The sequence below is a fragment of the Chionomys nivalis genome, chromosome 12 (assembly GCF_950005125.1).
Source record: "Chionomys nivalis chromosome 12, mChiNiv1.1, whole genome shotgun sequence".
Classification (NCBI taxonomy): Eukaryota; Metazoa; Chordata; class Mammalia; order Rodentia; family Cricetidae; genus Chionomys; species Chionomys nivalis.
The window spans coordinates 38,632,333-38,652,779 of record NC_080097.1 but is presented as its reverse complement, the minus strand read 5'-3'; the positions used below and the strand labels follow the sequence as shown (position 1 = coordinate 38,652,779).

At 46.3% G+C, this 20,447-nt stretch overlaps 1 protein-coding gene across 2 annotated transcripts in view; it reads left to right on the top strand.

The window, feature by feature from the left end:
- Positions 1–19,765, top strand: part of Siah3 (siah E3 ubiquitin protein ligase family member 3) — a 56,543-nt gene extending 36,778 nt beyond the window's left edge. The window contains exons 2-3 of one of the 2 annotated variants that reach the window (XR_009058126.1): positions 15,615–16,390; positions 19,588–19,765. Coding sequence is in view for 1 of the 2 variants with exons in the window: in XM_057786333.1 (XP_057642316.1) it covers positions 15,615–16,283 (669 nt within the window). In the remaining variant the exon portion in view is untranslated. Of the gene's footprint in view, positions 1–15,614 lie in introns of both variants that reach the window. The other variant, XM_057786333.1, reaches the window with a different exon arrangement.
- The last annotated feature ends 682 nt before the right edge of the window (positions 19,766–20,447 follow it).

Here is a 20,447-nt window from a genome sequence, read left to right as displayed (position 1 = left end):
AGATGAAGGTCTATGCTAGAATGCTCACTAGGCTAGGCATATCGTGATGACGTTCTCTAGATGCAGGGAATTTCTGCCTGGTGATGGGACTCTTACGATATAATTACATGGTAAATTGAGGCGCGTCATTAAATCTGCTTACACCTTTCAACACAATCTCATTTTTCCTTGTTCTGCTAGAATCAGTTCCCAAGAAGAACAAGTCCTCCTTGTTCCCAAACTGTGGTGGCTTGAATGAAAACAGATCCCATGGGCTCATAGGGAGTGGCATTATTAGAAAGGATTGGGACGTGTGGCCTTATTAGATTAGGTGTGGCCTGGTTGCCATTAGGTTTGTTATTGGGGTGAGCTTTGACACTTTAAATACTCAAGCCAGGCCCAATCTCTCTCTCTCTCTCTCTCTCTCTCTCTCTCTCTTTCCCCTGCTGCTTGCCAATCTGTATGTAGAACCCTCAGCTCCTTTTCCAGCACCTTGTCTGCCTGTGTGTTGCCATTCTTTCTATCAGGATAACTATAAGTCAGCCCCAATTAAATGTTTTCCATTATAAGAGGTGCCGTGGTCACAGCAATAGAAAACCTAACACACCATCCTTTGAAGGTTGCCCCCCCCCCACGACCCAGACTCACCTATTATTCCTGGCTCACTTTATTGACACCTCTTACACAAGCCTCTCCTGAACATCAAGCCATTGGGTTCTGAAAGGAACACCCCTGCTTCACACTGTCACAGCACAGCAGTCTATGACTGCTCGTATGCTAGGTGCTGGAGGCTAAAGCAGCAGCGTCTAGGACCATATGCCCCTCAATGCTTCTAGTATATTCTCGGGGCTCCATAGGTGGAGGGGAATTATGTCTGCCTTTAGGTTCATAGGCATTTTTCTCTGGCGTCCTGGGGGAACATAAAGATCAGAAGCGAACCCTGGCAGTGTGCCCTTCCCATGGGATGGCTGTGGAAGTAAGGCCTCGTCCCACTGCCTGCTGTGAACACAGTATCGGAAGAGGTCACCCACAAAGACAAAGATATTCTGTCTCATTACCAATTCAGTTCCAATGGAAGCCCTTGCCGGGACCCTTAATTTCTTGTGTTAAAACAACAAACAGGGTGAGCCCAGTCCCATCTCTAATAAGGAGCATGGGTCAACAATTACTCATTTGAGCCAGAGCTTCCTTCCACCTGACAGGCTAAGATGAAAATTTGTGCTCTTATTGGCAAGAGCTATAAATTAGTTTGATGCCACTGCTAAACCCAGAGGCGAATAAAAGTGGATTGAAAGTGGGGGAGGGTCAACACGGAAAGCCTGACTGCTTCCAACAACAAAGCCAGCAACTTCAGAGACCACGTGGACAAGGGAGGCTGGAGCGAGAGAGGTGGATGAGAGTGAGCCAGAGAGGAAGTCACACGGTGACTCTGGGACCAGACCTTGAAGTTCTGAATGAAAATCCAGTTTCCTTTTTGTCCTAAATGTGTGGAGGGTTGCCGGACGAAAGAACATATAAATGGTGGACTATATGGAGTGATCTCTTTCAACATGGTCCATTAAAGCCTTTTGTGTGGCATCCATGAGAGTTCTCCCCGGGTTCTCCAAGGTCAAGGAGCCCCTACGATGGCATTTCTCTTTTACATGCTTGACACATATTCTTTCATGACCCTCAGATTGGGAAAATGATTTCCAAGAATAGACATGCAATATTTAGACATCTATGTTAAAGAACAAGGTAGGAGGAGTGCCTTATCAAAGCATTAATAAATTTCCTGTTAAGATGGGGCAGTGTGAGGTGTGCTACTCTTGTCTTTGTACAATGTAGGATTTTCTCAAATGTTTGAGATGGGAATTCTCCTAATCAGAAAACAGTAAGTTTAAAAGCAATTCCCCACCAGCCTGCTGATATCTGAGATGGGAAAGGGGGTTGTTGATAGGACCCATCTAGAGGAGACGGGAATCACCCAGGCTTGACTCTGGAATGTTACACACATCGTTTCTCTGCAGAAGATTTATCTTCTTCATTATGTTTGCTCTTTACTTAACATTAGGATTAAATCCAGGTCCCTGGCTCCTCTGCCAACTGATGAGCTAAGCAGGTCAGGAAGGAAAGCTCAGCTTGGGATGGAATGAAATGTGAGCTGCATACTATCTGCATGGGGATGGTTGAGTGTGGCAGCTGGATAGGGAGGGTCAGGAAGTGCCCCTGTGCAGATAGATCCTACCTTCTCCATTCTCTGTCCCTGTTTATCGGCTATGGTAGAAACGGTCTCCACCTCCCAGCTGGAAGGAAGGTTGAGATGATCCATGTGACGTTCTTAGGGTGGACAGTCTGTGACTCAGACGCAGACATAGCCCATGCCTCCATTCACCGACGACTTCCGTCTCAAGAGGCTTTTGTCTTCAAAACATCATTTGTCATACTGTCCAGGGGAGAAGTAAGTATCATATCCACCTTGTAGCCATAGAAACTGAGGTTGGAAAGAAAAAGGGACTTCCCCTTGCCCATCAAAGCAGAGGAGGAACTTGATCCCCATGTCTATTCTGTCTTTCTCTCAGAGTTCCTGTCCCCTACCTCATCAGTCACCAGTGAGTCTGCCTGTGGTGCCTAGCTCCTTTTCTTATCCCACCCGAGGAAATATAAGCTTCATTCTGAGACCCATCCTTCAGGATGTGTGACATTTAGACAGAGATTAATGTGCAGTGGGTGGGGGAGATCAAGGGTCGTGGACATGACGAGTTCTAGTAATGATGAGAAACTGAGGAGGCTTGGGGTTCATTCTGGCTGCTTGCCACAAGGCTGGACACTGACAGAGCTGGCCTCAAAGACTTGCCATTTCTTTGTTCTCTGGGGAAGGCTTGAGTACCATTGTCGGCTTATCTTTTGTCAGAAATAGTCTCCAATATTAGCATCATGGAGGAATTTGGGAGGCAGTCATGGAATCAGGGCAGCGATATGGAGAAAGACAAAGTCCTTCCAAATCATCCTCTTTTGCAAACATAAATTGTTTTCAAGACTTCTTAAAGGAATCCTAGACCCTTTCTCACTATTGAGCAAGGTTCTGTCTTCTCTTCTGAACTTCCTCTCCCACTGGGTTGAGAATTAAGAGATGAAAAGGCAAAAAAGTTGGGGCAAATTGCACTTGAGACAGGGTAAAACATATTCTTTGATATTTTAAAGTTTTGAAAGGGTTTATTTGAGTAGATAGTCAAAGAAAAAGGAACCTCCAAATCAAAGTGAGTAGAAGCAGTTGCTGGGAAATTGTTGTAAGAGGGATGTGGAAACAAATGAACTATTTGATTGGTTAAAATATGAGCTACTGCCTTCTTTAGACATTCTAGGTAAGGAGGTTAAGACAATGTAATCAATATCCAGCTGGCTGCCTGAGGTTGACTGAGCTTGAGTTTTATCTGGATAGTCTAGGAACCCAGTGTATTAGAACCACTTTGACTAACAGTCCTTTGTATTAGTCAGAGTTCTCTAGAACAGAGCAGAATAGAATATATATATATATATATATATATATATATATATATATATATATATATATATTAGGGATTTATTAAATCAACTTATACTGAAATAGCAGCAACAGCTGTCTTGTACCTGAGAAGCTGAGAACCCCGTAGGGGCTCTGTCTTTGAGGTTGGTGTTTCAGCAGTGGAAGTAGTTTGATAATTGCTCTCACTGGAGAGCCTGACAATCCCGTAGTTGCTCAGAACACAAGACTGGACCCACCTCAGCAGCCCCAATCTGGTGCTAAAACCATGGAAGGTTTCTGAAGAGTTACCAGTCTCAGTGAGACAGTGGAATCCTGGAAGTTGGGCTCTAACTTCAGTGAAGGAAGCAGCAGCAATGATATAAATCAGCTCAACAGCTGAGCCAGTCAAGGACAGATAATCTTCCTGCCTCAGGCCCTTTTGTATTTAGACTGCTATCAAAAGATGCCGCCCACATTTGGGGTGGGTCCTTCCCACATCAATTAAGGCAGTCAGGTCAGGTGTTCAACTGAGATTCCCGACTCAGGTCATTCTAATTTGTGGCAAGTTGATCTTAAAACCAACTACCACATCTTTCTACTAAAGTATTCAAGCAACCTCTGCCAGAACCTGATGATAAACCCTCTGACCTTTCTCCAACAGGTGAAACAGTTTCTTTCCCTTTGAGAAAAGTGACCTCTCAGAGGCAAGAGGTCACATTTGATTTGTTCACTGCCTTATCCCCAGCACCTCATAAACTGTAACATAAAATGAACAGTGATGGATGGATGGATGGATGGATGGATGGATGGATGGATGGATGGATGGATGGATGGATGGATGGATGGCCAGATGGACAGACGGATGGATGGGTGAATAGACAGATGAAAGGACAGATGGGAGGATGGGCGGATGAATGAATGGGTGGATGGGTGGGTAGATGGATGGATTTATTACATAGAGAGGTATGAAAACCAGTAAATCCTGGAAAAAAGCACATTTGTTTATGTCTTATTACTTAAAACTAAGAGAGAGAGAGAAAAGCTGCTTTGTAACCCTGCACATGAAAACCCCATTAAGCTAAGCAGTAGAAAATTATGAGAAGCTATAAAAATGGGTAATTTATTAATTAAAGCTAAGTTCTTTACTAACGTACAAATTTAAATACTGTGAGAAGAAAGAAGATTAAGGAACTTCCATTCTGTGGATAAGAATTCCTTCAAGGCCTCTGGTTCCCCAGTCCCCCTATGAGTTCCTGCTATGCCTACTGTCTGCAGGGCTCTGCCTGACTACTAAATCAGGCAGCCGTCCAGCTCAGAGTACAGTCCCATCACATCTATTGTGAAGATGACAATGGATCCCGGTGGGACTTAAGAATTGTTAAAGAATCAAAGACAGAGAGGGTGATGACTGAGGTCATTTAAGAGCTTCTCCTTGGTTCCTACAGGGATTCAGGTGCTTGGGGGTGACCCCAGGTCTGATGCAGTAGTCAAGGGAGAGGAGGTGCATTTCTCACTCTTCAGGCTACAGTGGCCAAAGTTCCAGCTTCCCTGGGAGCTGGTCCAGACCTTCTGCAACCAAGTTTGCATTTTAACAAGCTGCACAGGTGCTTTGCATGCACACTTCACAGGGGTTGAGGACTGCAGTCTAGCACACTAGGCAGAGTAGTAAAAGGGGGTTCTGGTGCTTGTGCAGCTGCTAGGAATGTTGTATGTGATTTATACACTTGTGGCATAGGGGGAGTTCCAGGCGTGTCCTCTCCTCCATGGATCTGCAAGGCATGGAGAGAAGAGAAAAAGAGGTAAACCCACTCTCCTGGGCAGTCATGGGGAACCCAGCTTTGGGCATGACCCAAGAGGAAGAGTTTTAATCCAGAAAAGGCTGAACTAGAGGTTGGGGACTTAGTCATTAAGAGACCAGGCCTTTTGGAGAGTCTAGAAGCTTCATAGAAAGTGAGTGCTCTCTAATAGGGAGAAAAGTGAACAAAACAGACCAAGGTAGAAATGGAGCCATGGTGACTTCTGGGAAGGAATACCTACATGGGGACAATTTAAATTGCCTTGAAGTAGCATCAACTAATTACCTTGGAACACTAATAAACTTGTTCCTTAGAGACATATCACAGCTTTAATAACTCAAAGATGAATTGTAGATGAATGAATTATTTGGGACTGCATGGATAGCTAAGCTCCCAAGCCCAGAGGGCAGCAATTTTCCCTTCTTCCTTCATACCGCCCCCAAGCCTGATTTTTATTAAATATGCACCTAGCACTGATAGGCAGAGACGTAGACTTAATAAAACACCTGCCCCACCTCACTTGAGAGGATGTTCAGTGCTATCAGGAGCTGTTTGAGATTGCACTGTTCTCGGGTTGGGGTGAAGGGAGCCACGTGCATCCTTGTTTCAGAGCTGAGCCCTTTCGTCTAGTCTCAGAAAGGAACTTTCTGGCTCTAGGACCACAGCCTCCTGCAGGCAGGCTGTAGACTTCTTCAATGTCAGTCCTGGTTTCTCTGTGGCTCTGTAGAACTCACCCACAGGACTCTTGTTCTTCGTTGTTCTGACCCAAGTGTGGCTTCTTCCCATCTCCTAGCTAGATAAGCTAGCTATTAGCATCCCTGGCAAAAGAGACACCCTCCAACAGATGGAGAGATGAAAGGCAGAACCTCCTAAAGTCTTACTCCTGCTATGAGACAGTCCCATTTATCAGTGACCAAACACAACAGCCATAGACACCCTCGCACCCTCCCCCTTTCCTTCTGCTCAAGAGCCCTGAAGGAAAGATACTCAAGGAAGTTGCTGATGAGGATCATGGGATACAGCTCAATTTGTTCATAGGATTGTCCAAACTCACAAAGCATCATTGCCTTAACCAAATGCTTGACGATGATAATGATAATAACAACGTGGTGATAATGATGATGATGATGATGATAATGACGGTGATGGTGGTGATAAGGATGATGGTGATGCTGATGATAATGATGATGATGACAATGATGGTGGTGATAAAGATGATGGTGATGATGATGATAATGGTTGTGGTGGCAGTGGCAGTGGTGGTGGCTGCAGCAATTATTTGTGAATTGCCAGTTACATTCCAGGTACTCAGCTGGCTTGCTCTGTGCGTTGTAGCCAGTGTCCACTGTCTAGTGGCCAGGTGGAAATACTCAATGAAAGACTTTTGATGATGAAAATTTAATCCCAACTGAAATGATGAGGAATCTTTAAAGGATATGTTAGCCAACTAAGGACCACCCACATCCCAGAATCACATGTTTCCACTGTATCATATTTATTTTACTACGTGCATGTTCCATACCCCCTATAAGCCCCACCATCCTGACATGGTCCACTAATGTCTGATTTCCATTCCCTGCTCAGAGTCAGCCAGTCTGTGCCCCCACTCACCTGCCATAAATCTCTTGCATGAGATCTATTGCCTGGTGTGATTTTTTGTGACATCCCTTGGCCCCGATTGCCAAGAACTCTTCTGCTGCAAAACCCTTTCAATATCTAAAAGGACATTCATCATTTGTATTCTCATCTACTTTAGGTATAATTCTAGATATTATGTAAAGTGTGGGTCCTTAGCCCCAACTAGCTGTTTGCTGATGATGGTGATAGTTATATCTACCCCCGATGTCTTTTCTACTTTGGCCTCTACGTTACAAATGTTTTCTGCGTCTCATTCAGTCCTTACCCACACTCTGGGAGATCTTAAAATTCCTACTTTATAAATTGGAAAACTGAAGCATGAAGAGGTTAATTAAAGAGTCCAAGATTCATACTCATGTTGGCGTGACTTCAAAAATCAGTTTTCTTTCTACTCTGCATCATTGATTTCCAATCTACTCAATAAAATGATATATTTCCCATTTTAAGAATAGACTCTTATGAAAGCCTTTTTGGAGCTCAGGCCACTGTCAAGAAAGACTCTGCACCCGCCTTAACTCGGGAGGCAGAGGCAGGCTGATCTTTGTGAGTTCAAGGCCAGCCTGATCTATAGGAGCTAGTTCCAGGACAGGCTCCAAAGCTACAGAGAAACCCTGTCCCAGAAAAAAAAAGACTCTGGACAGTTGTGTTGTGTGTTAGAATGAGCATGCAACAGATAGACTAGACCTTGCTAAGAAGAAGGGGCCCCAGTGGGCGGATACAATGGAGCCAAACCAAGGGTGCTCTGTGGAGGATGGGAAGGTGGGGAGTTAGGATGGGACAAGTTGAATTTGTAGAGTTCTCAGTAGTGATTTCTTTGAAGAACTGAGACACAAGCACACCTGGGGTAATGAGGCCATGGGACTGTCTCTGCCATCCAGGACACACTTTTGCGCCCTCAAAATTTGCAAGTATGCACGCTTTCCATGTTTAAACTTACCTACGTGACAGTTTCTAGAAGCCTACCTTCTCCCTAAGGTTAGGGCACTCAGTCAGCTGCAGCGGCCTCTGTTGTTAATAGATCAACACGACTGCCCAAGGTCTGGAGTTGTCCAGATCTGCTGAGCGTGCTCTCCCAGTGAAGCTCAACACACTCCCCTCATCCCGTGGTCCTGAACCCATCCTCCATGGATGTTTCTTGTTAATGGGGTTCCAGGTAATTACATCTTAACCTTTAAACTGCTCACATAGGCCCAGATTCCACTTACAGCTGCAGTATAAAAGTCGAACTCTGCAAAAAAGTTCCTTCTAAGGAAGATCTTTTCATCTACAAGACTCATTAGTGTGCTCCAAGCCTCACACAGAAAAAAAAAAAATCAGAGCCAGAGATAAATGGAAAGACAGCAGCTTTTCTCTAACCTTGTGTTTAGACTGCAGGTCTTCCCTGAACGCCTGCAGGGTTCAAGGCAAAATTATAAGTGAAAGCTCACACACACACACACACACACACACACACACTCATGCACATACACCTGCACACATGCATGCACTCACACACATCCACACATACCTAAAATATTTCTAAGTAAAAACTCTAGGTATGAGACTCTACAAATATGTTTCATGCTTTTAACTTAATAATTAATTTCTTCATAATGAACTATGAGCACAGTTCCAGTCAGCAGTCTGGGTCCCTTTCTTCCAAAGCTGGCTCGTTCCACACTGTGAGAGGCCTCCCATAAAGCCGAGAGGACACTCCAGCTCAACAGTCAAATTCTTCCCACTTCCCCCAAGATACCCACCCATTGGCTACTCTTTCAGCTCAAGGAATTGCCTTCTGGCTAATGGATCCCTGGATAGCCTAGACTGCAGGGAACTGTCTCGGTCATTAGGATGGATTTTCAGCATCTTGGTTATCTGGGTGGTATATTAAAATATAGAGAGAATATGGTAGATTGTAGGGCTCTCAGTGGACTCAATCCATTAGTTACTGTCTTGGTCACTGCTCTATTGCTGGGAAGAGACACCATGGCCAAGGCAACTCTTAGAAGAGAAAACATTTAATTAAAGGCTTGTTTACAGTTTTGGAGGTTTTTAGTCCATTATCATCATAGCAAGAAGCATGGCTGGAGGAGTATTGAGAGCTACATTCTGATCTGTAGCAGAGAGAGCGAGACTCCTGATCCACAGGCAGATAGACTCTGGGCTTGGCATGGGCTTTGGGAACTTCAAAACCCACCCCTAGCGCAACACTCTTTCTCCAACAAGGCCAATCTCTTAATCCTTCTAATCCTTTCAAATCGTGTCTCTCCCTGGCGACTAAGCTTTCAAATATATGAGCCTATGGGGCCACCATTCTTGTTCAGGCCTCCCCGGCTACTCATCTTAGGAGAGAATGGACCTAGAGATCAACAATAATCTTTGCTTGAGCCGAAGCTACCTTTGTGTGGATAATAGGTGAGCATGGGGCTGGCTCTTCAGTCATTTGTGAGGTCAATAATCCTGCTGGAGCACATGAGAGAAAATCCATCTAGATCTATCTAGGAGACAGGCAGATTTCCTCCACTAATCCAGCAGACTTCCCAGTCTATTCGCCGCTTACAATTGGTAAACAAATGATTGACACTTTCCAGTAAACCCTAAAAAGGAAAAGCAAAATAAATGCCTCTCTGGCACGTGGCGGTTCTTATCAAGCTTGAGTGTAGCCTCTGTGTCCCATCCCGCCATTTTAGGATGTGACTCTTCCAAGACTCCATCCCCAGGAGCTCACAGCTGTGAATTCACAGAACCACACACACACACAGAGATATGTTTTACCAGCAGCTGGGGAGCTGGGGTAGAGGAGAGAGCCACCAGTGCATACCAGCAAGAAAGGGGTTCAGTTGAAGAGCCATGCTTCATTTTTTCATTCCAATAGTGTGGACTCATTGAAAATCTGTGAGCCCCCTGGAGCTGAAAAGTGCCAGTCTTGCCCACCACAGTTTACAGTACTGGGAAAATGAATACAACCCGTCATCAGTAACTCCAGCCCAACCAAGGAGAGAGGGCCACCAACTAGCGACTTTCAATGCAGGTTGAATAAAGAAGTTGTCTGACACTCAATTGCTTTCTGACCACATCCCAGGACAGGGGTCAAGGCAGTATCCAGAAGAGATGATTGCCTCAAACTGGCATCAGCCTGGACCCATGGCTGACAAAGCTGAGTGAAGTAAAGGCTGAGCCAGTGTGTTCTAGAGGAGGCTATTACCAGTGCATCTGTGCTGCAAACGTGTGCCAAGCCCCTGTGTGTGCCAGGCACTGTACTCTCATCAACAATGATTCTAGTGAGAAGGTAATACAGACGAACCAACTAACGCTGCCCAGGCAAGGGGGTGGAACTAGAAGCTAAAGGCCCCATGATCTCAAGTCTAGGGACTCAAGGGTACAGGGTTCTCAGAGCATCATCCCTGTTTTCTTTCCTATCCCACATATAACCAGAGATCTCCTTTCAAAGAGGACCACTTGGGAGGCTTTGAGACCACAGAGGTCTATGTGGTCACTTCTATGGATTCCTTAAATTATTTGTCACTCATGGGTCTTGGTTTAAAACAGATTTATCCACTAAAGTTGTTTCTTCTTTCTGCAGTAGCATCCTGTTTCCCTCTTCCTGAGTGAATTGATAGTGTAGATAGATCCTGAATCCACAATCACCACACACAACCTCAGGGATTTTAGTCACCAGGAAAGAAACTGTATGCAAAAATAGTCCTTTTTGTCTGTTTTTTTTTGGGGGGGGGGGTGAGACTGGGCTCTCTCTCTCTCTCTCTCTCTCTCTCTCTCTCTCTCTCTCTGGCAGTTCCATGCATGTATATAGTGACTTTCGGTCATTTCATTGCTGTCTCCTGCTCATCTCCCTCTGAAACCTTCATCCCTACAAGCCCCCTTCCACCTCCACATCTCCTTCCTTTGGATGGATCTACCATTCCATTACAGCTGCTTCCACCGGCACGGTTAGGTTTTTGTTTTTATTTTTCTGGCCCAAAGGCCACTGCTCAGAGTCTACAGCATTGAGGAAAGTGACACCTTCTCCCCCCAGAAACCATTTACTGCCAGTACTCCCCACCCTACAACACACTGTTAAGAATAGGACCTCATAGACCCCCACCCAGGATGAAATGTTGGCTGGACCAGTCTTGTACAGGTCTTGGGCAAATAACCACAGCTTTGGTGAGCTCATGAATGCACTGGCCATGTTGTGTCCAAAAGATGTATTTCTGCCCATCTCCCAGCCTCTGACTTACATTCTTTCCACCCACCAGAAATGTTGCCTGAGCCTAGAAGGGAGAGACAGAGCTGCGCCATTTAGGGCCAAGCTTTCCACCATCATTTACCCTTTGCCCTTTGACCAGCTCTGAGTCTTTGCGTTAACTGCCCCTCCCTGCTCTAAGGAGCACATCTGAGCACACATTAATCTATGCTTCTAAATATGAGTATTTACAAAGCAGCTTGACAATTTTTTTTGAGCCAGGGTCTTATACAGGCTGATGTCAAACTCATGACAATCCTCCTGCCTCAGCCTCCCAAATGCCAGAATTACAGCATGCAGTGAAGTAACACCTGAACTCTTAAAGGAGGGTATCCAGCTACCATAAGTCCTGTCTCAGAGGCCAGGTACCAAGTGCTTAGAGAAGGAACTTTCAGGACCCATTCGCCAAAGACTCAGAGACTCAGTTTGCCTGACTTCTCTTTATTTGACTCTCGCACATCACGCAGAGTCCATTCTGAGCATCTGTTCCATTGATTGACAAGCCACTAATTTCCCCAATGAGAACCCATGCATAAGTGTTAATTAGCAGCATCTGGTGTGAATCAGAGCTACAGCTAGCAATTGAGGCAATTGTGCTCGTTATCTCTGGTGTATGGTCTTTTCCAATAAAACGTTAGGTGATCATGCTGAGGTGTGAATTCCCGAAACAGGCAATGACAGCCCCACTGGAGTATGGTGTTAAAATGTATGCATTTAGATCCTACTCACTATGCAGAAGTATTTTAACGAAGAATGCAGACATGACCATAAGGCCCACAGAAACTTACCACCAAACTCTGCCCCGTCAATAGGCTGAGAACTGAATCTCAGGGAACGGGGAGAGCAGAGCTACATTAGGACGTCCTGTCTCCGTGCTGAAGCCTCACTGTGACTTCTTATCTCTAGCCCTAACCCTAACCTCTGAGGATTGTTTTGTTGTTTTGTCTGGTTGGTTGATTTTTAGTTTTTCAAAATGTGGTTTCTCAGGTAAGAGCCCTGTCTGTTTGGAATTTGCCTGTGCCCAGGCTAACCTTGAACTCAGAGATCTGCCTCCTGGAAAATTAAGGCGAACACTGCCACACCTGGCCTCAGCCCACTTTTTAACCATTGGTGGAGTGTTTCCGTGTCTTCCCAGGCTTTTGGTGTTCACAGGTTTTGAGGGAAAGATGCAGAGAGGCAGGAAAACCAAATTAGAAAACGTTTAGCTTTTCTCTCCGCCTATCTTTCTCAGAAACAATGATTAAACACTAAAGCCCTACGTCACATTTACCCTCACTTCTGGGCCGACCTGTTTACTGGGGATCAGGACTTGACATTACCCCACCCTCTAACATTTGCCCCATATGTTCTGCCACCCATCCTGTTTGTTCTTCCACCCTCCGGATAAAAGGCCTTGGCAATATTGAACCTGACCCTTCTCCCAGGATTCAATCCTCCGCTAACTAGCACAAACAAACGTCCGAGCAACATTTAAACCTGGGCACAGAATCCTCTTTCTGTTCAAGTAGCGTGGCCCCAGTTCCTTGAGGTGAGTGGAAAGGAAAAGCAACCCTCTGGGTGAGCCTTCTGCCCACAGGGAGCAGAAGCTGGGGAAAGGGTCCCGGGTAATTCCAAGGACAGGTGTCCCCTCCTGAAATCAGGATTCAGAAAGGACAGCCATTACCAAGCCTAGGAGTGTGGCTGATCAAATTAAGAAATGTGTTTTAAAATTCAATTACACCATCGGTGGAAGTAGGCTCACTAATGGTTAGGGATAGAATTATACCCAGTCTATAAAGCCTAACATTTCTAAACCCAATTTTGTGCCCTACTCTAAAGGTTAATTCAAAACCTCTCTTCCAAATGGGAAGTTAAACACGGCCAATGGAGGGATGCCATCCATTGCCTGACGGAGGGTTTATCAGTGGTAAGAGTTCATTAGTTTTAATTAGTGTAATCACTAATGTTGCATTAACAGTTTAGTGAAGGAAAGTAATTACTCACACATCCACTGTATTAGATGGGAAGATTAGGATTCATCATCCAAAAATGATTAGCATTTTGCCAATTAAACAAATCCCTTCTCCCTGCCAGCAGAACCCGTGACCTCCCTCACCCTGGATCATTTAAATGAAACATATTTTGCATCAAAAGATGGAATGGGGAGAAATGAAGAATTAAGGGTGCATTTATTTTTAGTTCTTTCTCAGAGTGCAGAGAGTGCACGCACAGGTCTCCGTGAGCTCGTGATGCCAGACTCGATTTGCATAGTCATTTGCTTCCCCTCTGATTACCTTCATCTACCATGTGGTGGCACAGCAATTAAAAAACAAAAATGGCTGGTCGTGGTGGAAAATGAAACCAAGAGCGAGCATCCAGAAAGACTATGTGGAAGGACCATCGCTTGGGTACCATAGCGGGACAGGGTAGGGACCATCTGCTGGCCCCATTCTGAATGCCAGTTTGGAGCAGGCTTTACTGCTTGGCTTAAAAATGCCATGCTACCCACAGGGGGTCCCTTAAAGCTATCAAGAGAGTCTCCTGAGTCTCCTGCTACCCCCTGCTGGGCACGGGGGCCATTTCAGCCATAGTTTGACTTAGAAGACCTTCGCAATATGACCCCACTACTCTCCGTCTGCACTAGACCGGGTGGCTTCTAAGAAAGTTCTCAGCACTTCTATGTATCCTGTGCTCTTTCTGGTTTCTCTGACCTTATGTTCTCCTTGCTGGTGAACCTTCTGTTCTTGCTAGAGAAGCCACCTTTATCTTTACTCAGAGTAACGTCACCCCACACCAGCTAGAATAGTTACCCACTCCAGTAACTTCCAGGGCCCCATTGTATATGGTCGTCTGTTAGGACTCACTGGGCTTGGTTTCAGAAGCCCCTCCCCCTCCAGATGCTGAAATCCTTGGATGCTCAAATCCCTTCTATAAAATAGCCTAGTATTTTCATATATAGCCCATGAACCTCCTCCCAAATATTTTAAAGCAGTGGTTCTCAACCTCTGGGTCACAATTCCTTTATAGGGACCACCTAAGACCATCAGAGAACACAGACATTTACATCATGACTCATAACAGTTGCAAAATTACAGTTACTGTCCCCATCTTCTCAATATCAGGACTACAAGTGTGTCCACCCAACCCCAGTTTGTTTGTTTGCTATTTAAATGTGGGTTCTGGGGATCCAGGTCCAACACTTTACCTGCTGAGCTATCTCTCCACCTCATTTAAAAGAATTGGTTTTGTGTGTGTGTATGTGTGTGTGTGTGTGTGTGTGTACATGTACTGAATAATAGTATGAGTGGGAAGGTCAGAAGACATCTTGAGGAAATTTGTTCCCTCCCTCTGCCAAGTGGGTTCTGTGGATAGGACTCAGGTTATCAGGCTTGGTGACACGTGCCTTTACCCCCTGAGCCCTCTCATGCCACTCCCCTCATTGATATTATTTCTCTAACAGGTTTTCATTCTCCCCTTCCCTTTCTTCCTTCCAAACTTCCCTACCTCCCCTTGCCCCCTCTCAAATTCATGGCCTCTTTTTCTCTAATTGTTATTGCTACTTCAATCTATCTATCTATCTATCTATCTATCTATCTATCTATCTATCATCTATCTATCTACCATCTATCTATCTATCTATCTATCTATCATCTGTCTATCTACCTACCTGTCTACCTACCTACCTTCCTATCTTCCTACCTACCTATCTATATATCTATCATCTACCTACCTACCTATCTATCTACCTTCCTACCTATCATCTATCTACCTACCTACCTACCTATCATCTGTCTATCTACCTACCTATCATCTATCTATCTACCTATCTATCATCTATCTATCTACCTATCTATCATCTATCTATCTATCTATCTATCTATCTATCTATCTATCTATCTATCTATCAATAGATAACTCCAACCTGCTAAATCTGCTTAGCATTGTTTGTTATGCACACAGTTTCAGGACCAGTCATTTGATATTGTATAACTAATTAGTAGGCTCATCCCTGGAGGAAACTGTTTCTCGCCTACCCAGCATTCCTTAGCTGCCTGTATTTCTTTGTCTAGGGACAGCCCCCCCCCCATGAGATTTCCCATTCCATATTAGCATGACTATTGATGGAGTACTTTTCCAGGTCTTGTTTACATAGCCATGTTGTTGCAAAATCGTGTCATTTCTAGGGGACACGATCTCACAGGAGATGCCTGCTCCTCTGGCTCTCACAATGTTTTCAGTCCCCTTCCACAAAGTCGCCTGAGTCTTGGGTACCGCTGTGTCATAGATGGATCCGTTGGGGCTGGGCACCTCATTTTCTCTGTATTATCAGGAAAAGCCAAAGAGAGAGAGAGAGAGAGAGAGAGAGAGAGAGAGAGAGAGAGAGAGAGAGAGAGAGAGAGAGAGAGAGAGAGAGAAACATTCCATGCCTTCACTGTCACTTCGAATATCGGGAGAGCTACACTTGGCGCCAGAGACAAATCTGTCACCCTACTAATGCCCTTCTCTTTCCTTCTAGTATGTGTCCAGTAGACGGGCCATCACTCAGAACTCCACAGAGCAAGGTAGCTTCCACCCACATCATCTTCCCCACCACCATCGCCACCACTGTCACCATAACCACCTGTGCCACCATGCCCGCCCCCGCCACCTCAACCACCAGGAGGCAGGGACGCACAGTGCTCAGGTGACACCCTGCCTATGCCCACTCTTCTCCTGCCAGTGGGAAGGCCACCTGGAGGTGGTGGTGCCTCACCTGCGCCAGATCCACAGGATCGACATCCTGCAAGGGGCCGAGATAGTCTTCTTGGCCACGGACATGCACCTCCCCGCGCCAGCCGACTGGATCATCATGCACTCCTGCCTCGGCCACCACTTCCTCCTGGTGCTCAGGAAACAGGAACGACACGAAGGGCATCCCCAGTTCTTTGCTACCATGATGCTGATCGGGACCCCCACCCAGGCCGATTGTTTCACCTATCGCCTGGAGCTCAACAGAAACCACAGGCGTCTCAAATGGGAGGCCACCCCGAGATCTGTCCTGGAGTGTGTGGATTCGGTCATCACTGATGGGGACTGCCTGGTTCTCAACACCTCACTGGCCCAGCTCTTCTCTGACAACGGCAGCCTCGCCATTGGAATCGCCATCACCGCAACCGAGGTCCGCGCCACGGATACCGAGATGTGAGGCCGGGAGCCGCTGGATACTCACGCTGCCTGTGTACCTTGGACCTCCAGATATCAGGACATTTTTATTCCCCCTTCCTTCCTTCTTTTCTTTCTTTTTCGTCTCAGGTAATTTGTGGTATTAGTATTCATTGGCCACGGGCATTCTGTTATGTAAACATTTGTGAGTCAAGGTCTTGGTGTGAAATCTGTCCTGTGTGTTGTTGGTACAGTTCGGTAGAACATTTGGAAGATTCTACCAGAGTAGTTATTTCCGGCCACCGCTAGTCTCTTTCGCTACTGCTTCCACGGGGAGCGAACGCCAAGAAGCGGGGCACTGGGGCTAACGGGAAACTTGGCTTCCCAACAGCTCCTTTCTTCTCTTTTCGGGCGTTTCAGGTAGAGCCTGACTTGTCATGGCGGAGGCAGCCAGCTGTGACTGCCACCTTTCCAGGAGCCTTGGGGTCAAAGCTAAGCTGCATGAGCATGAGGGACAGGGTTTCCTCCACAAACAGTGGGGTCACCTAGAGGCGCACTCTGGATCAGAAGTGGTCACCTGATCCGGGGCTGGGGTCAGCCATCGGATACAAACCCTTCTGTTTTTCAGGTTCTGGCCTCATTCCCTGGCCATGCCATTCCCCTTTGCTTTGCAATTAAAGCCCAGATGTTCTTGGTGCCCCTCTGAAAATCGCCTCGCCTCTGGGGAGAGCGGGATAGGTATGATGCAGAAGAAGAATGGCAAGGAAAAAGGCGGCACTAACACGCCTGCCTCAGCAAGAGAAGACGCTTTAAATGCATAAATTATAAATCCATCACTCCCCCCCCCACACACACACACATGCACACACCTTTTTGTATCAGACAGAGAGCCACTCTGTTCTTGATGGTGTATGCATAAGACCCATCATCAAACACGGGGACCCTAGAAAGAAGCAACTAGAACCTCCAGCATGAAGAGCTCACCGTGACACACTCTGGGCCTCCCCTTTTCTGTCCTTACTGACTCACGTGCTCTGTAGCCCTGTCCAGCACATAAACATGGCTGTTCAGGAGTAAGTTTGGCATAGGCAGAAGGGAACCTCAGGAACCTGCCTCACCTCACCCTCCGTTCCCTACCCCCACACCCCACCCACCCACTCCTACCCTCACTCCATCCCTCACCCACCTTCGACCTCACCCCTCCTACCCCCCACATTTTCACCCCCCCCAGAGGTTACTGTCTCTTGTTTTGCCATTAGGACAAAGCATCAACTTTTGGGGAAAGGCCTTCCTGCACTGGAAGGAAGTGGGGGTCTTTGCTCTGCTTTCTTTCTGTTCTTAGTTGCACACCTTAAAGCCTTCCTAGTGGGGTCACATGTCCACAGCGTCCTTTCTGTCACTGTCAGGTGCTAGGGGAAAGCATGGCACCCCAAACCAGCACAGCTCTCTAGAAGGCCGTATGGGCCTTTCTCCGGCTCACTCCCTGACCTCAGGCACACCTGGGCCTGACTGGCCTCTCAGCAAACACTGAGTTTCAGGCAGATTGTCCTGGCTGCCCATAGCTATCTTTTCTCCACCAAAACTAATTCATCTTAAAATACACTACCCATCCTCCCAAACGGGTTGATTTTCCCAGCCGCTTTTGCTGCCTGCTGAGCCACACTCGAAGCATGCGTTTATAGAACTATGAAAACACAGCTTTTCTTCCCAGTCACCCAGTCCTCGCTGCTCGCTGCGACTCTGAACCGAGGCTTCATCTATCCAGGGCCTGAGCAAATTCACTTTGCTCACAGAGTATCACGAAGAAGAAGCTGGGAGGTATCAGGAAGCTTGTGTCCTGTGGACTCCAGGCTCTTAGCCTCCAACCACGCCTAGACCCAAGGCTGGCGTGTCAGTTCTTGGAGAGACCACTGGTAGGGCCCCATTCCTGCTACCCAGGACCCCCCCAACTGTCTAAAGGCATCAGAAGGCACAGTTCCTCCCCTAGCTTCTGAGGGTCATTTGTAACATCTTAAGTGTCCCAGCTCAACAGACACACAACACCTCACGAAGAATACATGACATATAATGCTTGCAGGCCTCGGAGTTCTCACAGCATTGCCTTGATCTTGCTACTGAGCCAACCTAGGAAGGACTTCCGGCTGTCGTAACTGCACACTGTATTCAAGCGAGTGACTTGAATGCCGGTTCCTAGAAATCTCCAGAAGAAAGGTTAGGAGACGTGTTCTTTTCATCCAACTATGGTGCTCCCAAGACGGACGGCCTTTCTCTTCACACTCATGCGTGAAGGACAGAAGACGAAGGTGCAAACTAACAAGCTAACACCGGTGCATTGGAAACAGAAGAGAGGAAAAAAACAAACCATGTTTGAGTGTTTTTATCACCCAAAGGCTCCCTCCTTTAGCCCTGAATAAAGCCCATCACTCTCCTCAATACACAGGTTCAGAGGCATGCCGTGACCTTCTCAAGGTCACATGTCAGACCACAAGTAAAACTCCACTTTACCAGTTCAGACTTTGTATTCTCCATAGAAAGATGACTCCCTGCCCTCGCCCCCACCCACACTGTTCAGGAGGGTCTTGCTTCAGCAGTGGATTGGATACTTAAAAACTGAATGGGTGAGAAGGAGAATCCACAGGGAAAGGCTGGAGGGAAATCCGCTTTTAGTGGCGTCTTAGCATTGTGGAAGTCCACTGCTCCCGGGGAGGTGGGAAGGACGAGGCACATGGAGGTCTCAGGGGCCCAGTGTCCTTTGGCCTCCGTCGCCCACTCTCACGCCCCTTGTTCATAGATTCTGGAACGTGGTTGTCTCATTCAGGCCGAAACACTCAGCTTAGTGATACTTACTCTCTGAGGAGTGTTTGTGTTTTAATAGAGGGTGTAGGCAGACAGACAGGAGCACTTAAGAGACACGAGCTGTCTGTATTTGAATTGGCAGCTGTGAGCAGTTTGTTTAGAAGGTGTTTAAAGAGAAGCATGCCTCTCCTTGAGTCTGAGCCTAAATGAATGACTGGTGGAGGTTTAGCAATACAATGAATATCGTTCCTAACAGCAAGTACGCAGTGAGCCTGTGCCTGGAACATAGCTAACATTTCTGCGGGGTGGGGAACATTTAGAAATGGAACAGGATAGTTGTCCCAGTAGACTTTGTGGTGGCTGCCAACTGAAAGTTCCCTATATATTGACCCAAGGGGATAAGTACTTGGAATATATTATCCACATAATCTTCAAAACAGCCCCGTGAAGCTGCTGCTGTGTGCTGAGATAGACGAGAAACTGCAGTTAGCAACTAGGAAAGCTGGCTCCATAGCCAGGCTTCTAACCAGCCTCACCTGTGTCTTTTCTAGCACCTCGTGTTCCAGAGTCTCAGAAGGACCCAGTCATAAAGTCTGAAGGGCATAGAAACCCTGCTTTTGTACTTCAGCACTAAATGTATCCTTTCTCTTCTTTTCGTCTCCTTCTCTTCCAGCTCAGCAGCTGACTTGTATTTCACACGGTTACATTTTTAGAATTTTGTAGGTCAGTTATTACAACCATCACTGGAAAATTAACTTATATATAATCTTACAATAGAATAAATTCTATTTAGAATGAGCATAACATTCAGGCTTCCTGATTCTTTCACCACGTGTTATTTTGTGTGACATTTGCCTCACATCTGCAAGGATCAAGCTCACAATGATGCACCACCACCTGCCTTCCAGCTCAGCATGTCTATGGTGATAGCTCACAATTAGCCAGGATGGAAGGATTTACACTACAGCCATTGGCAAATACTATAAGCCTTTCCCATCACTGCACAGTCTAAATAGTGCTGATGCATACAGGGTGGGGAGAAAGGACTCTGGAAGGAGGAGTTCTTGGTGAGTAAACAGATGAAGGTCAGCCAACTGTTCAGGAATTCAATGCTTCTGGGGACGAGACCCTGAGGGTTCCAAGAGTACTTCTTGCCCAGGACACCCTTCAAAACTGCTCCCCACCCTACCCTGACCTAAACTACTGTGCAAAATTCTTTCTAATGGCTCTCATAGAGAACCGTGGCCCACAAAACCAGCCTATTGGTAACACTAATCTAAAAGCAAAACCAAGTTCTATAAAATGGCATCACCTCCATCACTTTCTCTCATAGGTTCCCCTCCCTCCTTCTTCCTGACCTATAGGTCAAAATGGTCTCGAAAGAAATGCTTTACTTTGGAACTAGAGATTG